The 27,526-nt window shown below is 44.7% G+C and overlaps 1 protein-coding gene across 1 annotated transcript in view; it reads right to left on the minus strand.

The window, feature by feature from the left end:
- Window positions 1-27,526, minus strand: part of LOC147104387 (transmembrane protein 132C-like) — a 1,245,027-nt gene that overhangs the window by 945,231 nt on the left and 272,270 nt on the right. Inside the window, exon 2 of the mRNA XM_085961692.1 lies at window positions 25,862-26,759. Coding sequence (XP_085817818.1) covers window positions 25,862-26,759 — 898 coding nt within the window. The remainder of the gene's footprint in view (window positions 1-25,861; window positions 26,760-27,526) is intronic.

Below are 27,526 nucleotides of genomic sequence, written 5' to 3' on the forward strand. Positions count from 1 at the left end.
CCCTAATATCTCCTTATATAGCTCGGTGTCAAATTTTGTTTTATAACACTCCTGTGAAGTGCCTTGGGACTTATTATGTTAAAGGCGCTATATAAATACAAGGTTGTTGTTCCCTGGGGAAATCTTGACACGTAATTGCAGAGCTAGCCTTATTTTTCTACATCTACATGTTACTTCTTCATTTTTATTTATATAAAAACATTTTGAGCTTGTCACTTCAAAGTATTAAAAGTATGTTAAAAAAAAAGGAAAACAAGAAAACACAGTAATTTCGTGATTTTTTTCTAACCTAGAACCAAGAATTTATCATCTCCCAATTTGCAAACTTCCCTCACTAACAGCAATTAGTCTGCAATGGATCCGAGGATGTCCTCTTTACAGCAATTAGACATATGCATCCTAATTAAACACAGCTGCACCACACCAACACAGTCATATACTGAGGAAATAAACCCTGATAATTGTTCAAATGTAGCATAAAAGCTCCCCAGGGTGAATACTGCACTTGCCATTTCAATACCCTTGCTATTACAAAACAGCATATCATCTGACTCATGAGAAACACCGCAAAATCTGCTAGTGTATAAAAGTGATGTTGGAAGGATATTATAGACAACAAGATATCTGGGTAATGGCAGAGATAGGATCATCCTCAATCTTGCCTTAATTGGGCTTGTAGTAACAATACAAAAAAAAGGGAGGGGAGGCGGGTGGTGGTTGCTCCTGGTCTACTGGGCACCACTTTTCCTGAGTCCTCTTCCATTAGTGATCACCAATCTGGGACCGTTCCGGTGAGTGGTAATGTGACGGTAGCTAAATTACCACGTGAACAGTAAACAGCAACTTAAACTCCGCTGCCATTAGTACCACACATTTCTGCATCTCAGTTATCAGCAGCTGTGGCAACACTTTCTCCAGGTTAAGCAGATAACCACAGCAGTACCAATATCTGTTTTTCTCAATCCCAAGTGCTATAACATTTCGAAGATATTCCAAGGAAACAGTCACTGCAACACTCCTGTGGTTTTATCACTTTACTGTCTTCCTAGTTATTGATTTGACAGTTTTGTGATAAGAAAAATTGAAACGGCAAGTGCAGTATTCACCCTGGGGAGCTTTTATGCTACATTTGAACAATTATCAGGGTTTATTTCCTGAGTGTTAAGAAGAAATCGCTACACTTTAACACACAGCAGGAACGAACACAAATCCATTCCACCTGAATTCGGAAAGTTCAACCAGGTCAGATTCCATCTTTGATTTCTTGTGAAATGATTGAATACTACAAGAAATAGAAATTAGAGCTGACAAAAACTAATAACACAGCCATGGATTGGTACAATTTTGGTTGAATTTAAGTAGGCGTCCAAACTCATGGCGGTTGGAGAGGAACTAGGAAAGGGAGGGGATAAATCCAGTTGTCGTGGTCCATGTTGGAACAAACAACATAGGTAGGAACAGGGAGGAGGTCCTGCTGAAAGAGTATCAGGAGTTAGGCTCTAAATTAAAAAGCAGGACCTCGTGGGTAATAATCTCAGGATTATTGCCCAAGCCACGTGCAAATTGGCAGAAACGGTCAGATCAGGAGAATTAACTCCTAAAGGGCTGGTGTGGGAAAGAGGGGTTTCTTTTCATGGGACACTGGCACCGGTTCTGGGACAGGAAGGAGCTGTACTGATGGGACAGACTCCAACTGAACTGTGATGGGACCCGTGTCCTAGCAGAAAGGTTAAATAGGGAGGTGGCAAAGGCTTTAAACTAGTAAGATGGGGGGAGGGATCTACAAGAAACGTAAGCAGCCTAAATATAAACAAAACAGGAAAAGTGAGCATAGGAAAGAATAAAGTATGGGAGGACATTGATGGCAAGGGAATAAATAGAGTTATAGAACAAGAGTCTAAAAAGATGATTAAACATAAAATGAGAGGAAATCCTATTAATAATGAGTTAAACTGTCTGTACAGCAATGCACACAGTGTCCATAATAAAACAGGGGAGCTGGAGGCAATCATGTGTTGCGAGTAATCAGACATAGTATGGATTATTGAGACATGGCTACAGAAAAATCAGGACTGGGAGTTAAACATTGCAGGGTGTAACATAATTAGAAAAGATAGAGAGGGGAAAAGGGGAGGTGGAGTAGCTGTACTTATTAGGGATAACATAATGGCAGTAGAAAAAAAAGTGACGCAGCTATCAGCAAGACAAAAATAGAATCCATATGGATAGAGATAAAAGATAATAAAGGATCAAACTCACTAATAGATGTAGTCTAAAGCCAACCTAATAGTGGAAGGGAGGTGGAGGAAGAAATATGCAGACAAATTAGGGAAATGAGTAAAAATCACAGAATCATAATCATGGGGGATTTCAACTACCCCGATATTAATTGGACAGAAGAGGTAGGTAAAGGGGATAAGGGAATGGAGTTCCTACAATGTGTACAGGACTCCTTTCTAACCCAATATGTAAAAAGCCCAACAAGGGAGGATTCATTATTGGATCTAGTAATGAGAAATGAACCAGAGCAGATAAGAGAAGTAAAATTAGGGGAACATCTAGGCTATAGTGACCATAATATAATACGCTTTAAAATGATAATAGAGAAGGACATAAGTATGATGAAAAGCAGGTTAATAGATTGGAGAAAAGCCGATTTTGAGGAGTTGAGAATAGAACTTGGGAAAATAAAATGGGCAACAATATTGGCAAACAATGATGTAGAACAGCAATGGGAAACATTTAAAATGGTGTTCAACAGAGTGCAAGAACAATATATTCTGCTAAAAGGAAAGAACAAACTAAACACTAATTAGGCTCCATGGAAGAATAAAGCCATAAGGGAACAATTGAGGGTAAGGAACGAGGCATACATTAAGTGCATGGACAGCAGGGGAGTGCATGATGAGGGAGAATATGAAGAGAATAGGAGAGAATTCAAAAAAACAATTAGGAAGGCAAAGAGGAACTATGAAATGAAATTATCAAAGAACATAAAACAAAATAGCAAAATATTTTACAGGCACATCAATAAAAAAAAGGTTGGGATGGGAATAGGGCCATTAAGGGATAGACAGGATAATACCACAGGTAATGATAGAGAGATGGCAGAAATATTAAATAATTATTTTGCTTCAGTATTTACCAGGGAGATAGAACAGGTGGACATGACATGGGATGATGAGATTAGTAATGAGATAAGTGCATTTAAAATAAAAAGAGGGGATATATTAAATAAACTGATCAAACTCAAAGAGGATAAAACCTCTGGTCCAGATGGATTGCATCCACGCATTTTAAAAGAATCTAGGGAAGAGATAGCAGAGGCATTACTATACATATTTAATAATTCGTTAGAAAAAGCTGTAGTGCCAGAAGACTGGTGGATAGCTAATGTAATACTGTACATATATTCAAGAAGGGGGATAGAACATGTCCAGGGAATTATAGACCAGTCAGCTTAACATCAGTGGTAGGAAAAATAATGGAATCCCTAATAAAGGAGAAAATAGAAGAACATCTAGAAACCAAAAATATAATAAGGAATAGTCAGCATGGATTTCAAAAGGGAAAGTCTTGCTTGACCAATCTCATTGAATTTTTTGAAGAGGTAACAGAGAGAGTAGACAATGGTAATGCAGTAGATGTAATTTATCTAGATTTTCAAAAGGCCTTCGATAAGGTACCCCATAATAGACTGATAAACAAGGTCAGAGAATGCGGAGTCAGAGAACATGTAGCAAAATGGATAGCTAACTGGCTTCAAGACAGAAAGACGAGAGTAGGGGTGAAAGGTAGCTATTCACAGTGGTAGAAGGTGGGTAGTGGTGTTCCACAAGAATAAGTGCTGGGACCACTGCTGTTCACAATTTACATTAACGATTTAGACTTTGGAATCAAAAATACAATTTCTAAATTTGCGGATGACACCAAATTGGGGGGGGGGTGATGCAAATAGTCATTACTGAGGAGGACTGCAATAAAATACAAGAGGACATTAATAAACTTGCAGAATAGGTAAATGAAGTTCAACACAGATAAATGTGAGGTATTACATTTTGGTAGGAAGAATAGGGAGGTCACTTATTACTTGGAAGGGTGCGAGTCTAGGTGGGGTATAAGAACAAAGGGATCTTGGAGTACAAATACACAAATCACTAAAAGGTGCAACACAGGTCAACAAGGCCATAAAAAAGCAAACCAAGCACTAGGGTTGATTTCTAGAGGGATAGAATTGAAAAAGTAGGGAAGTTATGCTAAACCTGTATCGAACCTTGGTTAGACCACACTTCCGAGTACTGCGTACAGTTCTGGTCGCCATATTATAAAAAGGATATCGAGGCACTGGAGAGGGTGCAGAGAAGATTTACAAGGATGATACCAGAAATGCGAGGGTATACATATCAGGAAAGGATGAACAGGCTGGGTCTCTTTTCTCTTGAAAATGGAAGGCTGAGGGGTGACCTAATAGAGGTCTTTAAAATTATGAAAGGCTTTGATAGAGTGGATACAGAAAGAATGTTTCCACTTGTGGGGAAGAGCATAACTAGAGGCCATCAATATAAGATAGTCACCAAGAAATCCAATAGGGAATTCAGAAGAAACTTCTTTACCCAAAGAGTGGTGAGAATGTGGAACTCGCTATCACAGGGAGTGGTTGAAGCGAATAGTATAGATGCATTTAAGGGGAAGCTAATCAAGCATATGAGGGAGAAGGGAATAGAGGGTTATGCTGATAGATTTAGATGAGGAAAGACGGGAGGAGGCTCGAGTGGAGCATAAACGCCGGCCTGGACTGGTTGGGTCGAATGGCCTGTTTCTGTGCCCTATACCCTATGTAATGCTATTTAAAACCAGACTGGCATGATCACCCTACTGCATTGTTTCAATATATGTTTTGAGGACAAACAGTACAGTAATAACTTTGTTGGATAAGATTATCTCTGGCACTAGTGCATGAAAACATCAGCTGATTTGCTGTTTCTACCAGCTCCAATGTAAGAGCTAGTGCTTTTATCCAGCAAGAGACAGCTTTTAATAATAATAATTCAACTTTATTGTCATTGCACAAGTACATGAACAACGAAATGTGATCTTGCAAGCTCCCATGACTGGGAGAAGCAAAGCCGCTGCGTCAGTGTGCGCCGCCATTCCATTTCCACCATTCCTCCTATCTTCAGCCCACCGCCCGGGCCTGCTCACCAGCCGCTCCTCCCGTGACCTTCTCACCAACCACCCCTCCTCGGGGCTCCTTCCGTGACCTTCTGCACCTGGTCTTCCCTGATGGTCACCCCTCCAGGTACTAACCAGGCCTGACTCTGCTTAGCTTCAACAAGCCTTGCCAGTGACCCTGTCCCTAGTCCCAGGAACAGGAACATGCAGCTTCTCACTATACAAACATGACATAAGTCTTGCTATTACCTTTCTTTTCTTTCACCTGTCATAGTCTACCTGTGCCATGCACCTTCTATGACCTGCTATCTGATCTCTGCTAACACCACTGTATAGTCAGGTATTTTGAAGTGAAGAATTGTGACCGATTAGCCCACTGATTTTCCCTCTCTTCTTCTCGGGGACACCCTGGCTCCAACCCTTGTAAACAGTTCGGAGCTTGATTTCATCAAGTGGCAAATCACAGAGCTGAGTCCAAGTCCATTGGAGTTCCAACAGAAATTCTGCCTCATTAGAAGAGCAGATAAAGTTAGCTCAATGGCTCCAATGTATTTAATTGGCTAAGAACCGTCCCAAAGATTTGTAGTTCACACGCCCAAGATTCTCCATGTGATAAGTTTTCAATCTTGGATTAGCCATCTGTGGGTTGTGGGGAGGGGGTAGGCAAACACAAGGGAGGGATTCTCTGCATGAAAGGTCCCCCTGGGCCCCTCACTGAAATCTCCTAGGAGCCCGTGACCAGATTGGCTCCATATCCACTCACCTGGGGAATAAATAGTGGATATCAAAAGTGAGGAAAAATAACTCACACATAGGGGAGATGAACAAAGAAAAGGTGTAAAGAGGGCCAAGGGTTGTTCTTGTTCACCAACAACGATAAGTCAGCCTACAGGGAGGAGGTCCAGCATCTCGTGAAGTGGTACGCCGATAACAACCTGGCCCTTAACATCAAGAAAACCAAAGAAATCATTGTGGACTTCAGGAAGTCTAAAGGCAGAAGTCACACCCCCATCCACATCAATGGGGCTGTGGTGGAAAGGGTGGACAGCTTTAAGTTCCTCGGAGTCCACATCACGGAAGACCTCTCCTGGTCCCTCAATACCTCCTCTCTGGTGAAGAAGGCCCAGCAGCGCCTATATTTCCTAAGGAGGCTGAAGGGATGTAACCTGTCACCCCTGATCCTCTCTAACTTTTACCGCTGCACAATAGAGAGCATCCTGACAAACTGTATCACAGTATGGTATGGCAGCTGTAGCTACTATGACCGGAAAGCCCTGCAGCGGGTAGTCAAAACTGCCCAACGCATTACCGGCACCCGGCTACCGACCATAGAGCACATATACCAGAAACGCTGTCTACAGAGGTCACGGTCCATCATCAAAGACCCTACCCACCCCAGCCACAGTCTGTTCGCCCTCCTGCCATCTGGGAGACGCTACAGATGCATTCGCACCCGTACGACCAGATTTAGGAACAGCTTCTTTCCCAGGGCTGTCATCCTACTGAACTCCACAAATAAACTCTAAAGCCTGCACATCTGCCAATGCACTTTATTATGGGTATGTTTATGTTAATGTATTACAAGCCAAATGTATGTTGAATGTTTAAATGTCTTAATCTAAATGTACACTCTCGGGAGCCGCAAGCCTACATTTCGTTGTACTGCACTTATGCACTAACAATGACAATAAAAGTTGATTTGATTTGATTTGATTTTCTGTGCTGTAGCTCATTGGAGGATTAATGTGCTGTGCCACAGTGATGAAATGAAGTTTTGTCATTATGATTTTCATGCAATACATATCAATTTGAGCAGTATAATTGAGGCGAGGTGGTTAGCTGCTTCTATGAGAGATAGAGAGAGGGAAGATGGAAGTTGAATCACCAGTGGCTGCTGTTGCAAACTCATAGCACGTTGGCATAGTGGTTAGCACTGTTGCCTCACAGCACCAGGGACCCGGGTTCAAATCCGGCCTCGGTTGACTGTCTGTGTGGAGTTTGCACAGTCTCCCCGTGTTTGCGTGGGTTTTCTCCGGGTGCTCCGGTTTCCTCCCACAGTCCAAAGATGTGCGGGTTAGGTTGGCCATGATAAAAATTGGCCTTAGTGTTAGGGGGGATTAAATACGCGGGGTTACGGGGATAGGGCTTGGGTGGGATGGCTGTCGGTGTAGGGACTGGGTGCTAGGGTTTGGATGATCAGCCATGATCTCGTTGAATGGCGGAGCAGGCTCGAAGGGCCGAATGGCCTACTCCTGCTCCTATCTTCCATGTTTCTATAGCAGCATTGGTGGAGACGTGGGAGCAAGTCAGCGAGCCTCTTGGCCATGGATGGTGCACATTGCAGGGAGGCCATTAGAACAGGGAAGGGAGGAACATGCAAGTAACTGAAAAGTGGAGTCTCATCTACCAAAAAGATAAAAGTAGAAGCTGAAAATGGAATATATGAAACAAAATGAGGGACAGGCAAAAGAATTGTGATGGATGGGAATGGAAGTTCCCAGGAGAGGACAGTTCACAATTTAAATTCAGAACTGTCCCATCAGCTCATTGGAATTCCATTCTTTGCTGAAAATTAGATCAACAGAACAAAAGGATAGTAAAGTATAGAATAAAACAGGTTCTTCAGCCCAATTTGCAGTCACTAGCTCTCCCCAGTTTACTGAATCTTCTGAGGGAGCTACAAGTCACAAGTAAAACTTCCAAGAAGTTTCTTTATTCCTAAAGCTGATCAAGTTAAAAATCCCATGTTATCAATCTAGTATTACAACTACATGATTCAGCCCTGATCAGGTGCATGCTGTAGGATGACACTGCCCCTTTTCCCAACAGAAATAGGCCCCACGAGCATGATTTTCCACTTCAGTTTCCTGGCACATGTAAAAAGCACACATTGGGAAATTGCACACTCCCAGCTGGTGATTTTCCTTCTATTGGAATAAATAACCTGAAACTACCATCTGAGGCTGCATCATTCCCTGAAATATGTACCTGCCATTTGCCTGGAGCACGGAAATGGGAAATATCAGTTACATTGTTCCAGTAAGTAGTTGAAAAATCTACATTTGTAATTTACATAGGATTACATGGCACAGAAATACATACTTTGGTTCTGTCTTCACAAAGGAGGACACAAATAACCTCCCAGAGATGTCAGGGAACATAGGGTCTAATCAGAGGGAGGAACTGAATGAAATCAGTATTTGTAGGGAAATGGTGTTAGGGAAATTGACGGGATTGAAGGCCGATAAATCCCCAGGGCCTGATAATCTACATCCTAGGGTACTTAAGTGGCCCTAGAAATAGTAGATGCATTGCTGGTCATCTTCCAAAATTCTTTAGATTCTGGCACAGTTCCAATGGATTGGAGGGTAGCTAATGTAATCCCACTATTTAAAAAAGGTGGTAGAGAGAAAACGGGGAATTATAGACCGGTAAGCCTGACATCGGTACTGGGGAAAATGCTAGAGTCCATTATAAAAGATGTAATAGCAGAGCACTTGGAAAACAGTGACAGGATCGGACAAAGTCAACATGGATTTTCAAAAGGTAAATCGTGCTTGACTAATCTACTGGAATTTTTTGAGGATGTAACTGGTAGAATAGATAAGGGAGAACCAGTGGATGTGGTGTATTTGGACTTTCAGTAGGCTTTCGATAAGGTCCTGCATAAGAGATTAGTGTGCAAAGTTAAAGCACATGTGATTGGGGGTAAGGTACTGACTTGGATAGAGAACTGTTTGGCAGACAGGAAGCAAAGAGTTGGAATAAACTGGTCTTTTTCCGAGTGGCAGGCAGTGACTAGTGAGGTACCGCAGGGATCTGTGCTAGGACCCCAACTATTCACAATATATATTAATGATCTAGACGAGGGAACTAGATGTAATATCTCCAAGTTTGCAGACGACACAAAGCTGGGTGGGTGTGTGTGCTGTGAGGAGGATGCAGAGAAACTTCAGTATGATTTGGACAGGTTGGGTGATTGGGCAGATGCAGTATAATGTGGATAAATGCGAGGTTATCCACTTTGGTGGCAAAAATAGGATGGCAGATTATTAACTGAACGGAAATAGATTGGGAGAAGGGGAAGTGCAACGAGATCTGGGTGTTCTTATGCACCAGTCACTGAAGGTAAGCATGCAGGTGCAGCAGGCGGTTAAGGCGGCAAATGGTATGTAGGCCTTCATAGCAAGAGGATTCGAGTACAGGAGCAAGGATGTCTTGCTGCAGTTGTACAGGGCCTTGGTGAGACCACACCTTGGGTATTGTGTGAAGTTTGGGTCACCTTATCTGAGGAAGGATGTTCTTGCCATGGAGGGAGTGCAGCGAAAATTCACCAGACTGATACCTGGGATGGCAGGAATGAAGTATGAGGAGAGATTGGGTCGAATGGGCTTATATTTGCTGGAGTTTAGAAGAATGAGTGGGGATCTCATTGAAACTTATAAAATTCTAACAGGACTAGACAGACTAGATGCAGGAAGGATGTTCCCGATGGCGGGGGAGTCCAGAACCAGGGGTCACAGTCTAAGGATAAGGGATAAGCCATTTAGGACAGAGATGAGGAGGAATTTCTTCACCCAGAGAGTGGTGAACCTGTGGAATTCTCTACCAGAGAAGGCAGTTGAGGCCAATTCATTAAATATATTCAAGAAGGAGTTAGATATATCTCTTAAGGCTAAAGGGATCAAGGGATATGGGGAGAAAGCAGGGACAGGGTACTGAATTTGGATGATCAGCCATGATCGCATTGAATGGCGGAGCAGGCTCGAGGGGCCGAATGGCCTACTCCTGCTCCTATATTCTATGTTTCTAGAAACAGGCCATTCGGCCCGACCAGTCCATGCCGGCGTTTATGCTCCACTCGAGCCTCTTCCCGTCTTTCCTCATCTAAATCTATCAGCATAACCCTCTATTCCCTTCTCCCTCATAAGCTTATCTAGCCTCCCCTCAAATGCATCTATATTATTCACCTCAACTACTCCCTGTGGTAGCGAGTTCCACATTCCCTCCACTCTCTGAGTAAAGATCAACTCGTAAAAATCAACATTTCATTGTGCAGTACACGTTTGCTGCATATATGACAAATAAAATTGAACTGAATTGAATAAAGAGGTTTCTTCTGAATACCCTATTTGATTTCTTGGTGACTATCTTATGTTGATGATCTCTAGTTATGCTCTTCCCCACAAGTGGAAACATTCTGTATCCACTCTATCAAAACCCTTCATAATTTTAAAGACCTCTATTAGGTCACCCCTCAGCCTTCTGTTTTCAAGAGAAAAGAGACCCAGCCTGTTCATCCTTTCCTGATAGCTATAACCTCTCAGTTCTAGTATCATCCTTGTAAATCATTTTTGCACCCTCTCCAGTGCCTCTTTATCCTTTTTATAATATAGCGACCAGAGCTGTACACAGTATATTTCCCCTATCCTCCAATCCCTTTCAGGCCAGGTAATAAATCAATTAAACACTGAAAGGAGTTACAAGATGGAACATGGTTAATTTCCAAGGTGAATCAATGGAAAGACAACTTTTATCACTATAAAAGGAAAGAAAGAACTTGCATTTAGAAAGTGCCGTTCACAACCTCGGGACACCCCAAAGCGTTTCATAGCCAATGAAGTACTTTTGAAGTGTAGTCACTGTTGTAATGTAGGAAACTATAGATGCTGTTCTTCACTGTATATTTCTACCATGTTGTTCCTAACAGGACAATTATGTCATTGTTTATGAGATAAATCCAATGTTAGAGAGATTGATGACATTCAAAAGGACCAGTGATGGACCAATTCAGACGATGCACTACAGAACAGAAGAGGCATTTCAATATATGCAAATGGAAGATGATGCACACTGGAACAAGAAACCAGAGTGGTTGCCAATTGGTTAAGGCGGAAAAGAAAAGTAATTGGGTTATTACTGACCATTCACTTATGGGATGAGTCTTCACTTATCCCCTTGGTGAGGTCTAGTACTACAACATGGGTCAATCATGCCGATCATTCTACTTTCTCTCGCAGCTGGTGCATGTAACCTGAAACTGTTAACCTGTAGACGTCTACTATTGGAGCAGTGGATGCAATTTTGTTGAAAGTAATCATCAATTTTTGTCTTCCTATCTCTCTGTCAGGCATTCTGGTCCTTTGGCAAAGCTATCTCATAACTTCTGTGATCCCTCCTCCCCACCCCTCTTCCATTCTGATGGTACTGTTGCTAGCTCTCCTAAAGAGAAAGCTGACCGTTATGGCTCATTTATCTCCTCCAACTCTAATCTCCAATGATTTTGATGAAGAATCTCCCTCTATTACTCCATTCTTTATGACCATTAGGACCAATGTCAAGTTTTATCCCCATAAGGTCTGATGGTTCCTCCAGTTTCTGGATTCCAATAATCTGGTCATAATGGAAAAATATTTCCACTGGTCGGTGAATCAGAACTAAAGGGCATAAATTTAAGAGCATTACCAGAAGAACAAAGGGAAAGGTTAGGAGAAATGTCTCTGTTAAGAATATCCTTCCAGAAACAACTGTGCAAGCAGAATCTGGAGTAGGCCTAAAAAGGGAAGCGGATAAATATTTGAAGTGGGTACGGAGAAAGGGGAGGAATGGAACTAAATAGCTTATCAGACAGCTGGCACGGGTGCGATAGGCCATATGGCCTCTGTCTATGCAGTAAAATTCTATAATGGCATCACTCCTGGATTCCGTAACATGTCTGCACCTGGACTTGATCCTGACTCATGCTGCCTCCATAACTTCTAACTTCCTGTTCATCTCTCCATCTCATGTTCACCTTCTCCTTCTGAAAGCTAAACCCTCTAAACCTTCAAACTACAGTCATATTGCCCTTACAATGTTACTTTCTAAAGTTGCAGAACCAGCTCTGAAATTATCCATTGACATTTCTGGCCTAACCCATGTTTGCCAGTATGCCTTCCTGCATGGCTGCTCCTATGGTGATTCTGTTGCTTATGATGCTCATCCCTCTAACTCTGCTCTTAAATACTTTGGTGAATCATCAGCCATTGTCTTGGAACATCTCCAAGCCTTTAACAGGAACTAGTTCTGTGCACTGTTAAACAAGCTAACATCCTGTGGACTTTCAACAATGCTATGTTCACCAACATCTAGTTTCCTGTCCAATCGCTCTTTAGTGATGTAATTGACGGCTTATCCTCTGACCCAATCCCATTGCAGGGGTCACCCTGGGCTCAGTTCTCCCTCTCTCTCAAACTCAGACCTTTTTTCATACAGAGACTTGAGCACAAAAATCTAGGCAGACACTCCAGTGCAGTGCTGAGGGAATGCTGCACAGTCGGAGGTGCCGTCTTTTGGATGAGACGTTAAACTGAGGCCCCATCTGCTTTCTCAGGTGGACGTAAAAGATCCCATGGCACTATTTCGAAGAAGAGCAGGGGAGTGATCCCCGGTGTCCTGGCCAATATTTATCCCTCAACCAACATCACTAAAACAGATTATCTGGTCATTATCACATTGCTGTTTGTGGAAGCTTGCTATGTGCAAATTATCACAGAATCACAGAAATCACAGAAACCCCACAGTGCAGATAGAGGCCATTTTGGCCCATCAAGCCTGCACCGACACATATCCCACCCGATCCCCGTAACCCCTATACCAACACATAGCCCACCCTATCCCCGTAACCCCACGTATTTAATCCCCCTAACACTAAGGGTCAATTTATCACAGCCAATCAACCTAACCCGCACATCTTTGGACTGTGGGAGGAAACCGGAGCACCCGGAGGAAACCCACGCAAACACGGGGAGAACGTGCAAACTCCACACAGACAGACACAAATTAGTTGCTGCATTTCCTACATTACAACAGTGATTACACTTCAAAAAGAACTTCGTTGGCTGTAAAGTGCTTTGGGACGTCTGGTGGTCGTGAAAGGAGCTATAGAAATGCAAGTCTTTCTTTCTTCTTTCTTTCAGTGACCTCCTCCATTCATCATCTAACCGTACACACAACTTGTATTTAAATACACAAATGGAAGAAACAAGATTGTCACTGTCAAATGTAAGAGTGTGGAGGAGATCAAGGTGCAGTGATTCAGCCACTGCACTGTGCGAAGACTGGTGGTGTGAGCACGGCAGTGTGAGCACGGCAGTGTGAGCATGGCGGTATAGGCACTGAAGCTTGCAATCTAAAGGAAGTTGATGAAAATAGAGTGGGATCATCAGAAAAAGAGTGAGTACGGTTGGACAAAGAGTGAGTTAATATTCAAGAAAAACATGCTTTTCTCATGTTTTTAGTGGAAGAGATATAGTAGGCCTATTAACCCGAAAGCGAAGACAGCTTGTGAACAAGCATCAAATGCGTTTTGTACTGAATTGTAGTAGAGGGGTCAATAACCAGGGGGCATAGTTTCAGGGTAAGGGGCAGGAGGTTTAGAGGGGATTTGAGGGAAAACTTTTTCACCCAGAGGGTGGTTGGAATCTGGAACTCACTGCCTGAAAGGGTGGTAGAGGCATTTAGATGAGCACTTGAAACACCATAGCATACAAGGCTACGGACCAAGTGCTGGAAAATGGGATTAGAATAGACAGGGCTTGATGGCCGGCGCGGACACGATGGGCCGAAGGGCCTCTTTCTGTGCTGTATAACTCTATGGCCTAGAAATTCAGTATCGCCACGTTTGGGGCGCTACAGTCAAGCGTGCGCTAAATTTAACACCCAGCGCAACTTAGCGCCACCTTCAGCGAAATTGAGTTGCTTCACCCCAAGAGGTTCTTGCTGCGCTAAAGCAGGCGCTGCACGACTATCCTAAGGCGCTAAGCCGGAGAGGCAAGGCGCTACCACCGAGGGCGGGCACAGCGCAGGTGCGGCCAGTTAGCGATTGCAGGCAGACACGCTGGCGCCGGTCACCTCTTAAAGGGGGGAGGGTCAATTTGGCTTGCAGCCACGCCCTGCACATTGGAGCCCTGATTCTCGGCCTGGACAGACCTGCTGCGACATCGTTACGCCTACGACCATGGAGAGGGCCAGGGAGCGAGCGCAGCGCTTCAGTGAGGGGGCCCTGAAGGTTCTGGTTGGCGCAGTGGAGCGCAGGCGACCTATCCTCTTTCCGGACAGTGGCAGGAGGCCGTTGCCCAACGAATATCGAAAAGCTTGGAGGGAGGTGGCACACAGTGACCTCCAGCAGCATGGTACCTAGGACCCCAACGCAATGCAGGAAGAAGTTCAACGACCTCACTCGGGTTGTCAGGGTGAGTACCCTTTCCAGTATCCTCTTCATCCCTGCATGTGCACCTCACTTTATGGCCAAAGGGTCCTGAAAGCCCCAATGCCCAGCCCTCATCCAACACCTATTGGCCTCTCATGAAAATCACATGCCCATTCACCACGTTACACACTGTAAGGGCTATTCGACCATGGGAGGCAGTGCAGCCAAGATCAGTGCTTCACATTGTAAGGGCTATTCGACCATGGGAGGCAGTGCAGCCAAGATCAGGGCTTCACACTGTAAGGGCTATTTGACCATGGGAGGCAGTGCAGCCAAGATCAGGGCTTCACACTGTACTCAGAGCCCGTCCTTTCTCTTGCAGGGCAAGCTGGCCCACAATAGGAGGCAGCAGCAACGGACTGGGGGAGGCCATACTGAACTTAAAGACCTCAGCGATCTGGAGCAGCAAGTGGAACGGATTATGGCAGGCCGGCTGATTGGCCCCGTCGCCACTGGAGATGCCGACCGGTTCTGGACAGCAATGGTAAGGTCATCACCTTTTTGACCTCTCTCTTTCCACTTGTGCCTCACACCAGCATCCTTTGCCACTATCGAACCAATGCAGTGCATTGCAGCACTCATGCCTCCCTCGCTGCCTCCCTGTCCTCACTCTAAAGCAACTCTTGTACCTCCCTGCTTTCAGATGCTGATTCGTGAGGTGAGAAGGCGGGCCCTCAAGCTGCCACTGTGAGTGAATCGGAAGGCGAGGAAGAGGAAGCCGGAACATCAGTGCCACCCTCAGCCGAGGCAGCCCATGGCCATAATGGGGACACGTCTTCCCTGGAGGGGAGCGGGGGGAAGGGTCTGAGGAGGGTGAAGCTCCGGGGCCCAGCGGGCTGCAGCAACGTGGGGGAGGGGGGGGTAGGGAAGCTCAGCGGCCTTCTCCCCGGAGGGAGAGTGTGGCCTCCAGTCCTGCTACAGTGAGCGCAGAGGAGGTGCGGCTCCTTGCTGAAATGGGTGCCCAGGCGGAGCGCAGGCACACTGAGCTCATGGCTGCAGTGGCAAGGATGCCTGACTCCATAGAGTCACTGGCAAGGAGTGTACAGGAATTTGGGGCAGCACAGGCAAGGAGTCTGCAGGACTTCGGTGCAGCACAGGCGGCTTCCAGCCAAGTGCTTAGTCGTGCCATGCAGTCACTGGCTGGTCTGATGCAGACACAGATCAGGGCCACCCTCGCTGGATCGGGCAGGATTCGCCGGGGTCCTCGCCGCGCCGCAGCAGGCCAGCAGTCTGTGCTTCAGCAGATTGCTGCGCATGGTTCAGTACTGCCTCGTGCGAGTGCCAGTGTCTCGTCTGACCAGGGAGTGCCTGTGCTCTGTCAGGTTGGCAGCTGCCAACACTATCACTCCTCCACTGCAGCTGCCACCACCCGTAGGGCAGACTGCTGTCGCCCAAGCAGAGTTGGAGCAGTCAGCAGCCGGGCCCTCCAGGCCCAGAGCTGGTCCAGGCCATCCCCCAAGGGCATCTGCCGACTCACTATCTGACCCTCAGCAGCCTTCCCCCAGCCTTGCTGCAGCCACTGGGGTCCCATTGCGGAGGAGCTGCAGGGTGGGAAGGGGCCAATCTTGCAAGCGAGGCAGATCACCCTCGCAGGCCAAAAAGTAGGAGGTGTGGCAAAATGCTGTGTTCTTTTTGTGAAGGCCGAGGATCATGGTCATTTTTGTTTAACTCTTTTGTTCATTGTCTCCAGGTTGTGAGAGCCAGTTATGTGTCTGACTGTTTTTTGGGGGGTTTCTCTGTATTTGTTTGTCATGCAGGAAGGGCACAGAGTTTGTTAAATAAATATTTGTCTTTATTCAGATTGTGCATGTTTGCACTTTGAATTATTTGTTGCCTTGACTGGCTCAGGGTTTGCGGAGCGGGTCCATTCATGTTCTTTCAATGGCACAAGCCATTCCCTGAGAGGGGGCCTAGAACCGACTTGCAATAAGCCACTGACGGACGGCCCTTGCACTTTGTGCCTCCCTCCCGTCTTGGTGCTCCTCCTCCTCCTCTGGTAGTCCTCCAATGTCTGCTGGCAGTGGCTGAGTCCTGAGGATAGCCAGGTTGTGCAGCATGCAGCACACTACAACGAAATGGGAGACTCGCTCAGGCGAGTACTGTAGGGCTCCCCCAGAATGGTCCAGACAGCGGAACCATTGCTTTAGCATGCCGATTGTGTGCTCAATGATGTTCCTGGTTGCTTGATGGCTGTCACTGTATCGCTCTTCAGCAGGGGTGCTGGGCACACGGAGCGGGGTCATCAGCCAGGTGCACAAAGGATAGCCCTTGTCCCCGAGAAGCCAACCTCCTGGGTGAGCCGGGGCTTCGAAAATGTCTGCCACAGGATGAAGGCGTCGTGGCTGCTGCCTGGAAAGCGGGCACTGACAGCTAGTATCAGCTGCCTGTGGTCATGCACCAACTGCACGTTCAATGAATGGAACCCCTTCCGGTTGCGGTAATCCTCGGCATTCTCTAGAGGCGCCCGCAAAGCCACATGCGTGCAGTCAATGGCGCCCTGGACCATGGGGAAGCCCGCTATTCTTGCAAATCCCATTGCGCGCTCCTGCTGCTTGTCCAGGGTCATAGAGTAGGAAATGTACTGACGTCTCCTTTTGAAGAGGGCATTCGTGACTTGGTGGATGCAGCAATGCACCGCGAACTGGGGGACATTGGCAATGTCCCCAGTAGCGGATTGGAAGGAGCCGGTGGCATAGAAGTTGAGAGCCACTGTCACCTTCACTGCCACCGACAGAGACGTCCTGCTCCTCAGCTGAGGCTGCAGATCTCTCTGAAGCAGGTGGCAGATCTCAGTGACAACCTCCCTTCTGAATCGAAGCTTCCGAATGCACTGCTCCTCAGACATGTTGAGGTAGGAGAACTGCTGGCGGTATACCCTGGGGGGGGTAAGGCCTCCTGTGCCGATGCCTGTTGGCCCTCCTCCGTCTGGCCATGATTGGCACTCTCTCTCTGCGTCTCTGAGCCCTCTCAATGCAATGGAGAAACCCAACGTTTCCACCCTTTGCAGCCCCCATTATATGTGGCCACTCAAGGCTATGGCACTGAGAAATCAATCCAACTGCAAAGCTCTGGGCTGAAGCCAGAAGTACCTGCGCGAGGGCCGAGTCAAAGCAGAAAGCTCTCTCCCTTTGTCTCTCTGCAAATCTCTCTCTCTCTCACACAGAAGGAGTGGTCCAAAATAGCTACCACTAAGAAGGCAGGAAGAGCCCCCTTTAAATAGTGCCCCCCCCCCCAGCCCCACAGCGACTGGGAACCGTTCCACTCAACCAGTCGCTGGGAGCGCCAGGCGGAAAGGGGGGCGCCACTGAAGTTCCGGTTCGGGGCGCATCAAGGGCGTTGCACCATGAAATGACGTCAGGATCTGCGCGCGCAACTGAGCGGGTGTTGCGGTTTTGCGCCGCCGCTAAATGTCCACTCAAGTTCGCGAGAGGTGCAGATCGCGCCGCGCCCGGGCGCTAGCCGCTTCGCGCCCCACTTATCGCCCTCTTAAGGCGCTAGCGGCTGGCGCTACCAACTGAATTTCTAGGCCAATGACTCTATCTATGACTCTATGAATTGCATTACCTCTGGTACAAACATCCCAAAGTTTCTGCTGAGATTCTACCTCCAAGACTATTTGAGAAACTGTTATAACTTATTAGCTTTTCAAATAAGAACCTTGGCTACAGCTGGCACTGGAATCCTAATCCGCTGATGTGCCCTCCAGATGACCTGCAAAATTGCAGTAGGTGCCAATCCAGTTAATCTTCCAGATGTCTGCCCCTCAGCTGATACACAAGTTCAACATCCTCCTTCCTTCCTTCAAACAACTGAACCACTATCAATCCATCATTATCTCTCTGCACCTGCTAAGCAGCAAGAGACATGGTCATCAGTTAATGCCCAAGCTTGCTTCCTCATCCAGAACTGTTAATAGTTAATATGCACTGCATGTCATCAATCTGCCCTCAAGATAAGACACTTGCAGTGACAGCTAAGGATAGGCACTAATGAACAGCTAATAAACTGTGGCAGAAAAGTCTAATAAAATGCCGTACGGTAACTGCACCTGCCCAGCTGAACAAAAAGAGCTCTACCACACTGATAATTAAATCAAGACTGCCAGCTAACTCAAAAGGCTAGGTTACACTGAGCTTGTCTCAAAACTATTGGCAGCCAAATAACGATGTTTAAATATACATGATGCTTAAAGCCAGGACATTGAGAGCTCGAAACACATAAAATTGCTTGAAATGCTCAGCAGGTCAATCAGAATCTGTGGATAAAATAGACAAGTTAACATGTCGCGTGTAACCCTTCATCAGGATTGGCATTTAAACAGAACCAGGCTAAAGGAAAGGGGATGGCAAAACAAAACCACACCCAAGAGGAAGTATGAGTCAAATGAGGTAACGTACTCAAAAGAGATGGTTAAATGACTGAAACGATTTTAACATAAAACGACAGGAAGAAGCATAATAAAAAAATGAAACATGTCTGAAGGTGTGATTAGTTGAAGTGGTGGGAGTCAGGTCAGTGACAGCCTTCTCCTCAGACTACTGGATCCTGCCTAACTACCTCCCACGCATTCCATTGCCTCAACTACTCACATGTTCTTTGTCTCTCTTATCTCTTCAATTTATTTTATTATGCTTCTTCCTAAAGTTTCATGTTAATACCATTTCAGCAATTTAACCATCCCCTGTGTTTCTTTTAAGCACATCACTGGTCATTCTACCCATACATCCTCTCTCGTGTGTGTGTGTGCGTTCCCTTCTCTTTTCCTCCCTCTTTGTTCTGTTCCTATTTAAATGTTGCTGATTTTCCATTTTTTCCTAGTTCTGATGAAGGCTTACAGCTTAAACGTTAACTGATCTGCCCTCTCCACAGATGCTGATTCACCTGCTGTGCATTACCAACATTTTCCCTCTTTGTTTCAGATTTCCAAAATTTGCAGTTTTTTGCTTTTTATTTCTACATTAAGAGCTAGTCTGCAGAACAATGTACAATATGACTCTATTTTCAGTGCCACGTCTGCTAATTAAATCCCACTCCACTGTGAACTTGGCACTGCTAGCATAAGATATCAGCAATAGCGAGGTGTAAATGGGCGTTTGTTTTCATCCCAATCTCAGTCTTTGATCTGCCGTTCATGTCTCCAGGCAACAGACACTGTAGCCACCACGTCAACACCACTGGTTTTCCAGTCCGTGTGTGTGATGAGAATAGAAGGTCAGAGTGTAAATGCTGCATACCCTATATAGATATCCAAAGTGCACTTACTGGAACTGCTCCAGTGAAAGTACAACCACAGAATTTCAAGAAATAGAAGTTACAAGAACTCCTTTATTTCTTTAACGCAACTTTGTTTCTAAGCAAATCTATCAAGTTCAGAAATGCTCAATTCATATACTCCTACAGCATAATAGGATTTTAAAAATGAATTGCTGTGTGGAATAGGAGTAGATCAGAGTGGGGCGGAGAGGGCACAGTACAAAAGAATGTCGGTAAGAGAATTATCTTATGGCACATGGCTGTGCCAGCCTATCTAAAATAAACAAATACCACAGATCTGATCATTTATCTACAAGCAGGAAAGCTGCACATTGCCTTTTCAAGATTATTTCTTTAACCTTTCTTGCATAACGCAATCAATCCATTAACGGAATGTGGGGGGCGGGGAATTTCAAACTTAGTCCCAACCTGACTACTTCTGGTTTTAACAGAGACAGGTTGGAGGGGCAAGTGACCAATCCACTCTCAGGAAGCACTGAGATCTTTTAAGGAGGCTACGTGCCTCCATTTTAATTTTTAACACAAGGAAGCTGGGAATCTTGGCAAGTAAAAGGAGGCAAGAAGGGCCTCATCCGTGAGGCAAGTGCCTTTATTGCACTGCTTGTGGGCCAGGAGGAGCAGGAGTGCTTCCCCACAGCCCAACAAGTTTACCGGTGATGTAAGAAAACTACTAGGCACTTGGTCTAAGCGTTAAACAAAGCTTTAATCAACTGTTTTACAACATGGAGGTGTAGTTGTGTCCTTCACTAGTTCCTGTTAAGAATGTCCTGCGTAAACTGGGCCCGTGCCCGAGTATTTATACTCTCCCTGGACAGCGCCACCCGCAGGCTGCTCAGTATTATTTCATAAGTCTTTCTTTCATGAATGACTGATTCATGTCAACCTCCACGCGCTCGTACGACACGATCAGCCAACCCCCACATGATGTCTGAATCCCCTCGCCATGTCCGATTTGCCACAACACCCCAATGTCCAATTTAGCCCGATACGCACACAATGTCCAGCCCCCCCACGATGTCCGACCCGTGACACCCCCCCCCCCTACAGATGACAGTCCCAGCACTCGGCTACCTCCCTGCACTCAAGCAAATCTGCACTTGAAACTGTGAATAATTATGCAGATCGCTGACCCGGGAAAACATTGCGATTTGCAGCAGTTCTTTTTTATTTGAAATTGATGGGCAGCAAAGACCATCAGGCTTGCCCCCCCCCCCACCTCCCCCCACCTCATGGTGGCTGGAGCAACATGACGAGACATCTCCTGCCCATCCCGCAGCCATCAGATCTCCTGGGAGAGGCAAAGAAGCAAAAAAAATCTCAGGGCCAATAAGAGAAAAAAGTACTCTTGAAAATTCCTCTCCGATCCCCTCAGGCAATCGAAAGCAGTCCAGGAGATCACCGTATAGGACTGACCGACACCAGTACAGGAACATCAGCCACAACTTGTTTCTACATTTGCAAACTATTTTGAAACGGTAATTTCACACTGTTACAGGATTACATGGAGTTCACATCAATTCTGACGTGTGCAAGACACACAGGACAGAAAGAGCAGTTTAGCAGAAATGCTCCTCATTTGGTGATTTACAAAACGTTTCCAGAACCACAATTTGTGTGAATTCTGTTCTGTCACATTGGAGATGGCCGAAGTCCAATGCAAATAAGGGAAAAACATTTTCATATTTTAAAAACACTAACATTTTGCAAATGTCACATTTCAACCTACAGCCTAATTGTGCTTCTCGTTAAGCCAATTCCTATTAAAAGATAATTGAAACTCCCCAATGATCTGGCTGGGACAGAGTTTGAATATCAGCATTCTCGAACAGTATTTCTGATGATATATTATGCGGCTTACACAGGAGTGTACACTGAACACTAATGTCAGTGAGCAAGTCAGCATGAGTGTGACAAGGACTCCAAACTTTACACTCACTTTAGCTTATTTGTTAACATGAGTGAATAGAGGAAACTATCCCTAGTGGTATAATAAACCTAGCGATGGAAAGGCTAATATCAAAAAATGTTACTGTGCTCTAAACGATCAGACAGTCGCAAATTAGTCAACGCCCGCCTGTTATTTTTCTAAATTAAATGAATCAGGTGACTAGATCTTAGTTGGAAAGAAAGTCCCCAGGCTGCTTACATGCCATCTTTAACAGTATCTAGCCTTTGTGATTTAGCTGGTGCCTAGCAGATTATCGCACCACTGAACCAAACCTAAGAAGGTTTCAAAGCCTCTACAAAACCTTAATACCATAGCGTGAAAGCTTCCAGTTACTTATAGGAGAAGATTTCTCATACACTGTTCTGGACATCAGTTCCTTCCCTTCCGCGGGCTCATTTGTCAACTTTTCAAGGTTAAGCTGTCTACTAACATGATCGAAAAATCTTAGAAATACAAGATTAGAGCAATTATCTGATCAAGGGTCAGCTACAACTGCTCGTGACACTGTTAGGTTGCAGCATACTTGTGAATCTGCCGTATATTTTTCTCAAAGACCAACGTTATAGTACTGAAGATGCACAAAAAAGCTACGAATTTGAGATGCTTTACAAAAACCTGTAAGATTTAGAATTTACTGCCGAGGGTAGAATCAGGTGCAAACATGAAATAGTTCAACATCACTGCTAAAGGAACCCTCAGGATTTTGCAGTAAGAAATAATGCAGGGATTCTTTAGAGGTCCTCTGGTATCTGGCAGGGTTAGGTTGGGAAATAGAACATTTTACAGCCATTAGCTCAATAATATTTACAGTTGTCGATCTGATTTTGTTCCAAAGCAGCAGCTGTACCAATAAAATGAACTTCCCCTTCCCGACACTGGGAGAAGACCACCTTTGATGCAGGTTGGCTCAGAACCGGATGGTGGAAATATCAAATTCAATTTGCCAAAGCCATCTGTCCCAAAGCATGTCGCAATGCACTCAGCAGACTCCTACTCTGACAGGACCTTCACCAAATGAGGTGCATCATCCCTGGAGGATCTTCATGTCCTGATACCATCAGCCAGGAGCTACATTCCAGTTTCCACCCCTTCCCCCTCTCGCCCTCACCCCCTCCCCCTGCCCCCCCCGCCCACCCTGCCCACGGCCCCATCCCAGCACTAGAAACATAGAAAAATAGGAGCAGGAGTAGGCCATTTGGCCCTTCGAGCCTGCTCCGCCATTCAATATGATCATGGCTGATCCTCTATCTCAATACCATATTCCCGCGCTCTCCCCATACCCCTTGATGCCTTTTGTGTCTAGAAATCTATCTATCTCCTTCTTAAATATATTCAGTGACTTGGCCTCCACAGCCTTCTGTGGTAGAGAATTCCACAGGTTCGCCACCCTCTGAGTGAAGAAATTTCTCTTCATCTCAGTCCTAAATGTCCTACCCCGTATCCTGAGACTGTGACCCCTCGTTCTTGACCCCCCAGCCAGGGGAAACATCCTCCCGGCATCCAGTCTGTCTAGCCCGGTCAGAATTTTATACATTTCAATGAGATCCCCTCTCATTCTTCTAAACTCTAGTGAATACAGGCCTAGTTGACCCAATCTCTCCTCATACGACAGTCCTGTCATCCCAGGAATCAGTCCGGTGAACCTTCGCTGCACTCCCTCTATGGCAAGTATAGGCCCCATCAGGAGGCATGACTGTAGCACTTGTGCACCCAGGCTGTACTTGTCGGGCTCCCAGCAGAAGTCCAGAAGGGATAAATCGGCCCTCATATCACTATCTGTGAATTCTTATACAATACTGTAGAATCGGGCTCCCAAACAAACTCAAGATCAAACAACAGAACAGGTATTTACACAAGTCAAACAACTAAATGCCAGACCCTGCATTATTCCAATTTTAAAATAGGTCCATGAACCTAAAGACTCTTTTTTTACTTTTCTCATACGATTTCATCAAGAAACTAACTATAGAAGGGGAACATTTCAAGGTAAAAACCATCTTGCAATCTAGCAAAATCCAGATTTCTGAGCAAATCAGGGAGAGAAATGACTAACGTAAATACAGTCAATTTTACAAGAATATGAGCTGTTGGCTTCAGAGTCACAATTACAGGTGTGCTTATTTCGTGTTTGTCCCGAGGGAAGTTAAATAAACTGCTGAACTGCACCTTTTAAAAACTTTTAAACAGTTTTCCTCAAAGGAACTTTCAAGACTGATTGCAGCAATGTCATTGCGATCAAGAGGATTTCCCCGGTGTGAATGCATTAACTGACTTTATATGAGCAGCCCGGTCGCTGCACTTGCAGAATCGTTAGGGTCTGGAAATAAAATGGAGAGCGGGGTTTGGCTGATGATGAGATTTACTTAATTTTAAATAATGACACTGAGACTTACACTAGGCTGCATTTGTGCCAAATCATGAATCTTACTAAATTCAACAACAACAGATTTATTAACGTGAAGCAGCTTCAGCTTCACATCAACGTAAACGTGTCGTGTAATTGATCTTTAAATGAATAAAAATTTATGGCTGATTCATTTACATATAGTAAGTTGATTTCCAGATATGCTCGTCCATTTCCCACTGATCCTTGGCTCAAGGTTACCTTGAGTTTTTCTTTAATTTAAAAAAAATGTTCTTTCCACTTGTTTCAGGGCAAACTATTAACTTTGAACATGCTAAAAACGACAAAGTATGATTTTTTTTTACATTATAACAACATAAAACAAAAGCTTTACTATTGTACACCACAGCCATGTTTCGGATCTGCTGTCCAGCAATCGCAACTCTGGCCTGGAACATTACCAAGTTATTCAATCAAAAGTGACCAAGGGAGTTCTTCCAATGACTTGACCAAATCCCTCCCTCAACCAACACTATAAAAAATAAATTAGCTGGTCAGTGATCTCATTGTAGAACCTTGCTGTGTGCAAAATGTCTGCCACATATGCCAACATGCTGCCGTGTCGTTCACTGTATGTAGTTATATCATAAACACAACAACAACAATTTGTATTTATATAGCGCCTTTAACATAGTAAAACATCCCAAGGCGCTGCGCAGGAGTATTATAAGACAATAAAATTGACACCAAGCCACATAAGGAGATATTAGGGCAGGTGACCAAGAGCTTGGTCAAAGAGGTAGGTTTTAAGGAGCGTCTTAAAGGAGGAAAGAGAGGTAGAGAGGCGAGAGGTTTAGGCAGGGAATTCCAGAGCGTAGGGCCTAGGCAACAGAAGGCACGGCCACCAATGGTTGAGCGATTATAATCAGCGATGCTCAAGAGGGCAGAATTAGAGGAGCGCAGATATCTCGGGGGGTTGTGGGGCTGAAGGAGATTACAGAGATAGGGAGGGGCGAGGCCATGGAGGGATTTGAAAACAAGGATGAGAATTTTGAAATTGAGGCGTTGCTTAACCAACCGGGAGCCAATGTAGGTCAGCGAGCACAGGGGTGATGGGCGAACGGGACTTGGTGCGAGTTAGGACACGGGCAGCCCCGTTTTGGATCACCTCAAGTTTACGTAGGTTAGATATGCTAAATAATTTGGTTAAAAGGTCAGTTTGGTCTTATGTATTCATAGATTCTCTATTGAATGTTTCACTTGACCAGAAACAACAATCCCTTTTGATAATTGTGTACTTCATTGGAAATAATATTATTGCTCAAAAATAGCATGACTGCTGCTCTTTCCTCCCACAAATGCAATTCAAATATTAATTCTAAACACTTATAATACGTTAGACCTAGTATATTCAATTGTAATCTTAGCTTACAAGGAATATATATAATCTGTGCTTAAATTGAAATTGGCTTATTTGAGAACTGACTGGATAGGAACATATTTTGGAATGCACACTGATTCTTCCCCCTCTCAAAGAGGTTGCCCCAGCTTCAGCTGGAAGGCCAGCAAGATTTGCGCTGTGGGTCAACAATACGTGTGCGATTGGTGAACAGGAGAAACATTTTTGCCCAAAGATCAAGTGCTTTGATCGAGCAAATCTAGAAAATGTTCAAGAGTCTCCCAATGAAAACAATTAGTTTTCAGTCAGAAAATTGGGATTTAACGTGCTGGGATTTCAGTACTTTCTCACTTAGCAAAAATATCAAGCCAAAAAGAACACCTTTCAACATATTTACTCACACTTTAACATAATTAATGCAAGATTTGTTAAATCGATGGCTCGTCCACAAATATACACCAAAGTTTGACCTACCGCAGTGTGAACCGGTCCACTGTTGAGCTGCTCGCCAAAGACACGTGAAAAGTGACAACTTCGCCTTGTTTGACAGGCCTTTGTAAAACTGAGATCCTAATGTTGTTGTCCAGTCTCATTTCCGTTCGCTGTGGGTTCCCAGTTCCTTGGCGAAGTCGGACGCTGCCAATACGTTGTAGAGAATGGAGCGTTTCATCGACATCATCGCGGCCTGGTCGGATAGCGTTGCCCTTTCGTGTGTCCTCTGCATCACAGTCGCCATCCTCATCGGTACCCTGCACCATGTAATAAAGTTCCACTGGCGTTCCCTCAGATTGATCAGTTATCTTTTTACGGCCGGGTACCACAGTGGGAGGGTTAAACCAAGATGGCAGAAGTTCCAGTTCTACAATGCATAATCCAAGATCTCCTTTTAGGCGGCAACTGTTTCTAACTTCCCTAGTTTCCCGAAATGCATACACCCGTATACATGGCAGATTATCATTAGCACTGTAATCATCCCAGTCTCGACCTGTGATATAAAATAAAATCTGTACTATTGGCCGATTAGAGTAAACTTTATCATCAATAATATTTGCTTTGATTTTCCAGTTGAAAGTGAATTTATCAACCATGCTGAAAACATCAGAAGGCTGTAGGAGAGCCCGGGACACAACTTGTTCCACGGCGTAAGGTCCATAACTGGCATTAACTACAGGGGGGGCCTTGGCTTCATGTATGAAAAAAGGCTCCACGCGGAACTGTAAACTGGAGTTACGCATGATATCCTGGTTGGCTTCTTTTAGAAAAAATGAACTTTCAGCTTTGTGTATTCGGTAGTTCACTGGTAGATACACTGGAAGAGAAGAAAATTTTTGTGCGCTCTCCGCATTGCCCATGATCCCACGGCCTTCTACAACTGGGAATAAACAAGAAAGATAAATGAATATGAATAGTGTTCCTAGATATCCTTAAAATAATACACTTTAGATATTTACTTCACTGATCAAGGTCTTATGGGTTGCTTATAATGATTTTCCCCATGAATACATGACAGTTCTGATGTGCCATCATTTAGCAGACAACTGCTTCAGTTGGCAGTTCTTCTGTCAGATGTTACTACAGTATAGGTGTGAAATACAGCTTAACTCAATAAGGATCTGGGAGTAGATAATAAACCATTATCCCATTAGAGAAGCTTTCATCTTACAAAGAGGAAGGCAGCAGACTGCAAAAGGTGGAATACTGGGTAAGATTAAGCAGATGTGATTCGCTGATGGAAAGATTATTCACTATTAAGAATTATTCGTCTATTGTCTAATTATACAGTTATTTTGATTCACCTTCCTGTGCACGAACAACTCCATTAGAATACTGAGGCAGGTAACTATTTTTCATCCCAAATTATAAACATTAAGATATTAAAATATGGTAGTGCTTGCGGAAAGGCTTACTTAAACTTTGTAAAAGGAGAATTGCGTGTGGTAAATATCTTACAAGTTTGCCTCAAAACTCGCTAATGCTATGTCAACATCCATTATGTATAGCTGTCACACCAAATCTGAAACTCTGTGAAATAAGATTCCAGTCATTTTGCCCATTAGAAGTTCCTTAAAAGTCAACAAGAGATTTTAGCTGCCATGGAGAAATGGGTCAATCTGAACAAAATAACCTTTTTAATCAATG

Source organism: Somniosus microcephalus, chromosome 19, assembly GCF_052327205.1.
Source record: "Somniosus microcephalus isolate GS21.2 chromosome 19, FLI_Smic_1.0, whole genome shotgun sequence".
Classification (NCBI taxonomy): domain Eukaryota; kingdom Metazoa; phylum Chordata; class Chondrichthyes; order Squaliformes; family Somniosidae; genus Somniosus; species Somniosus microcephalus.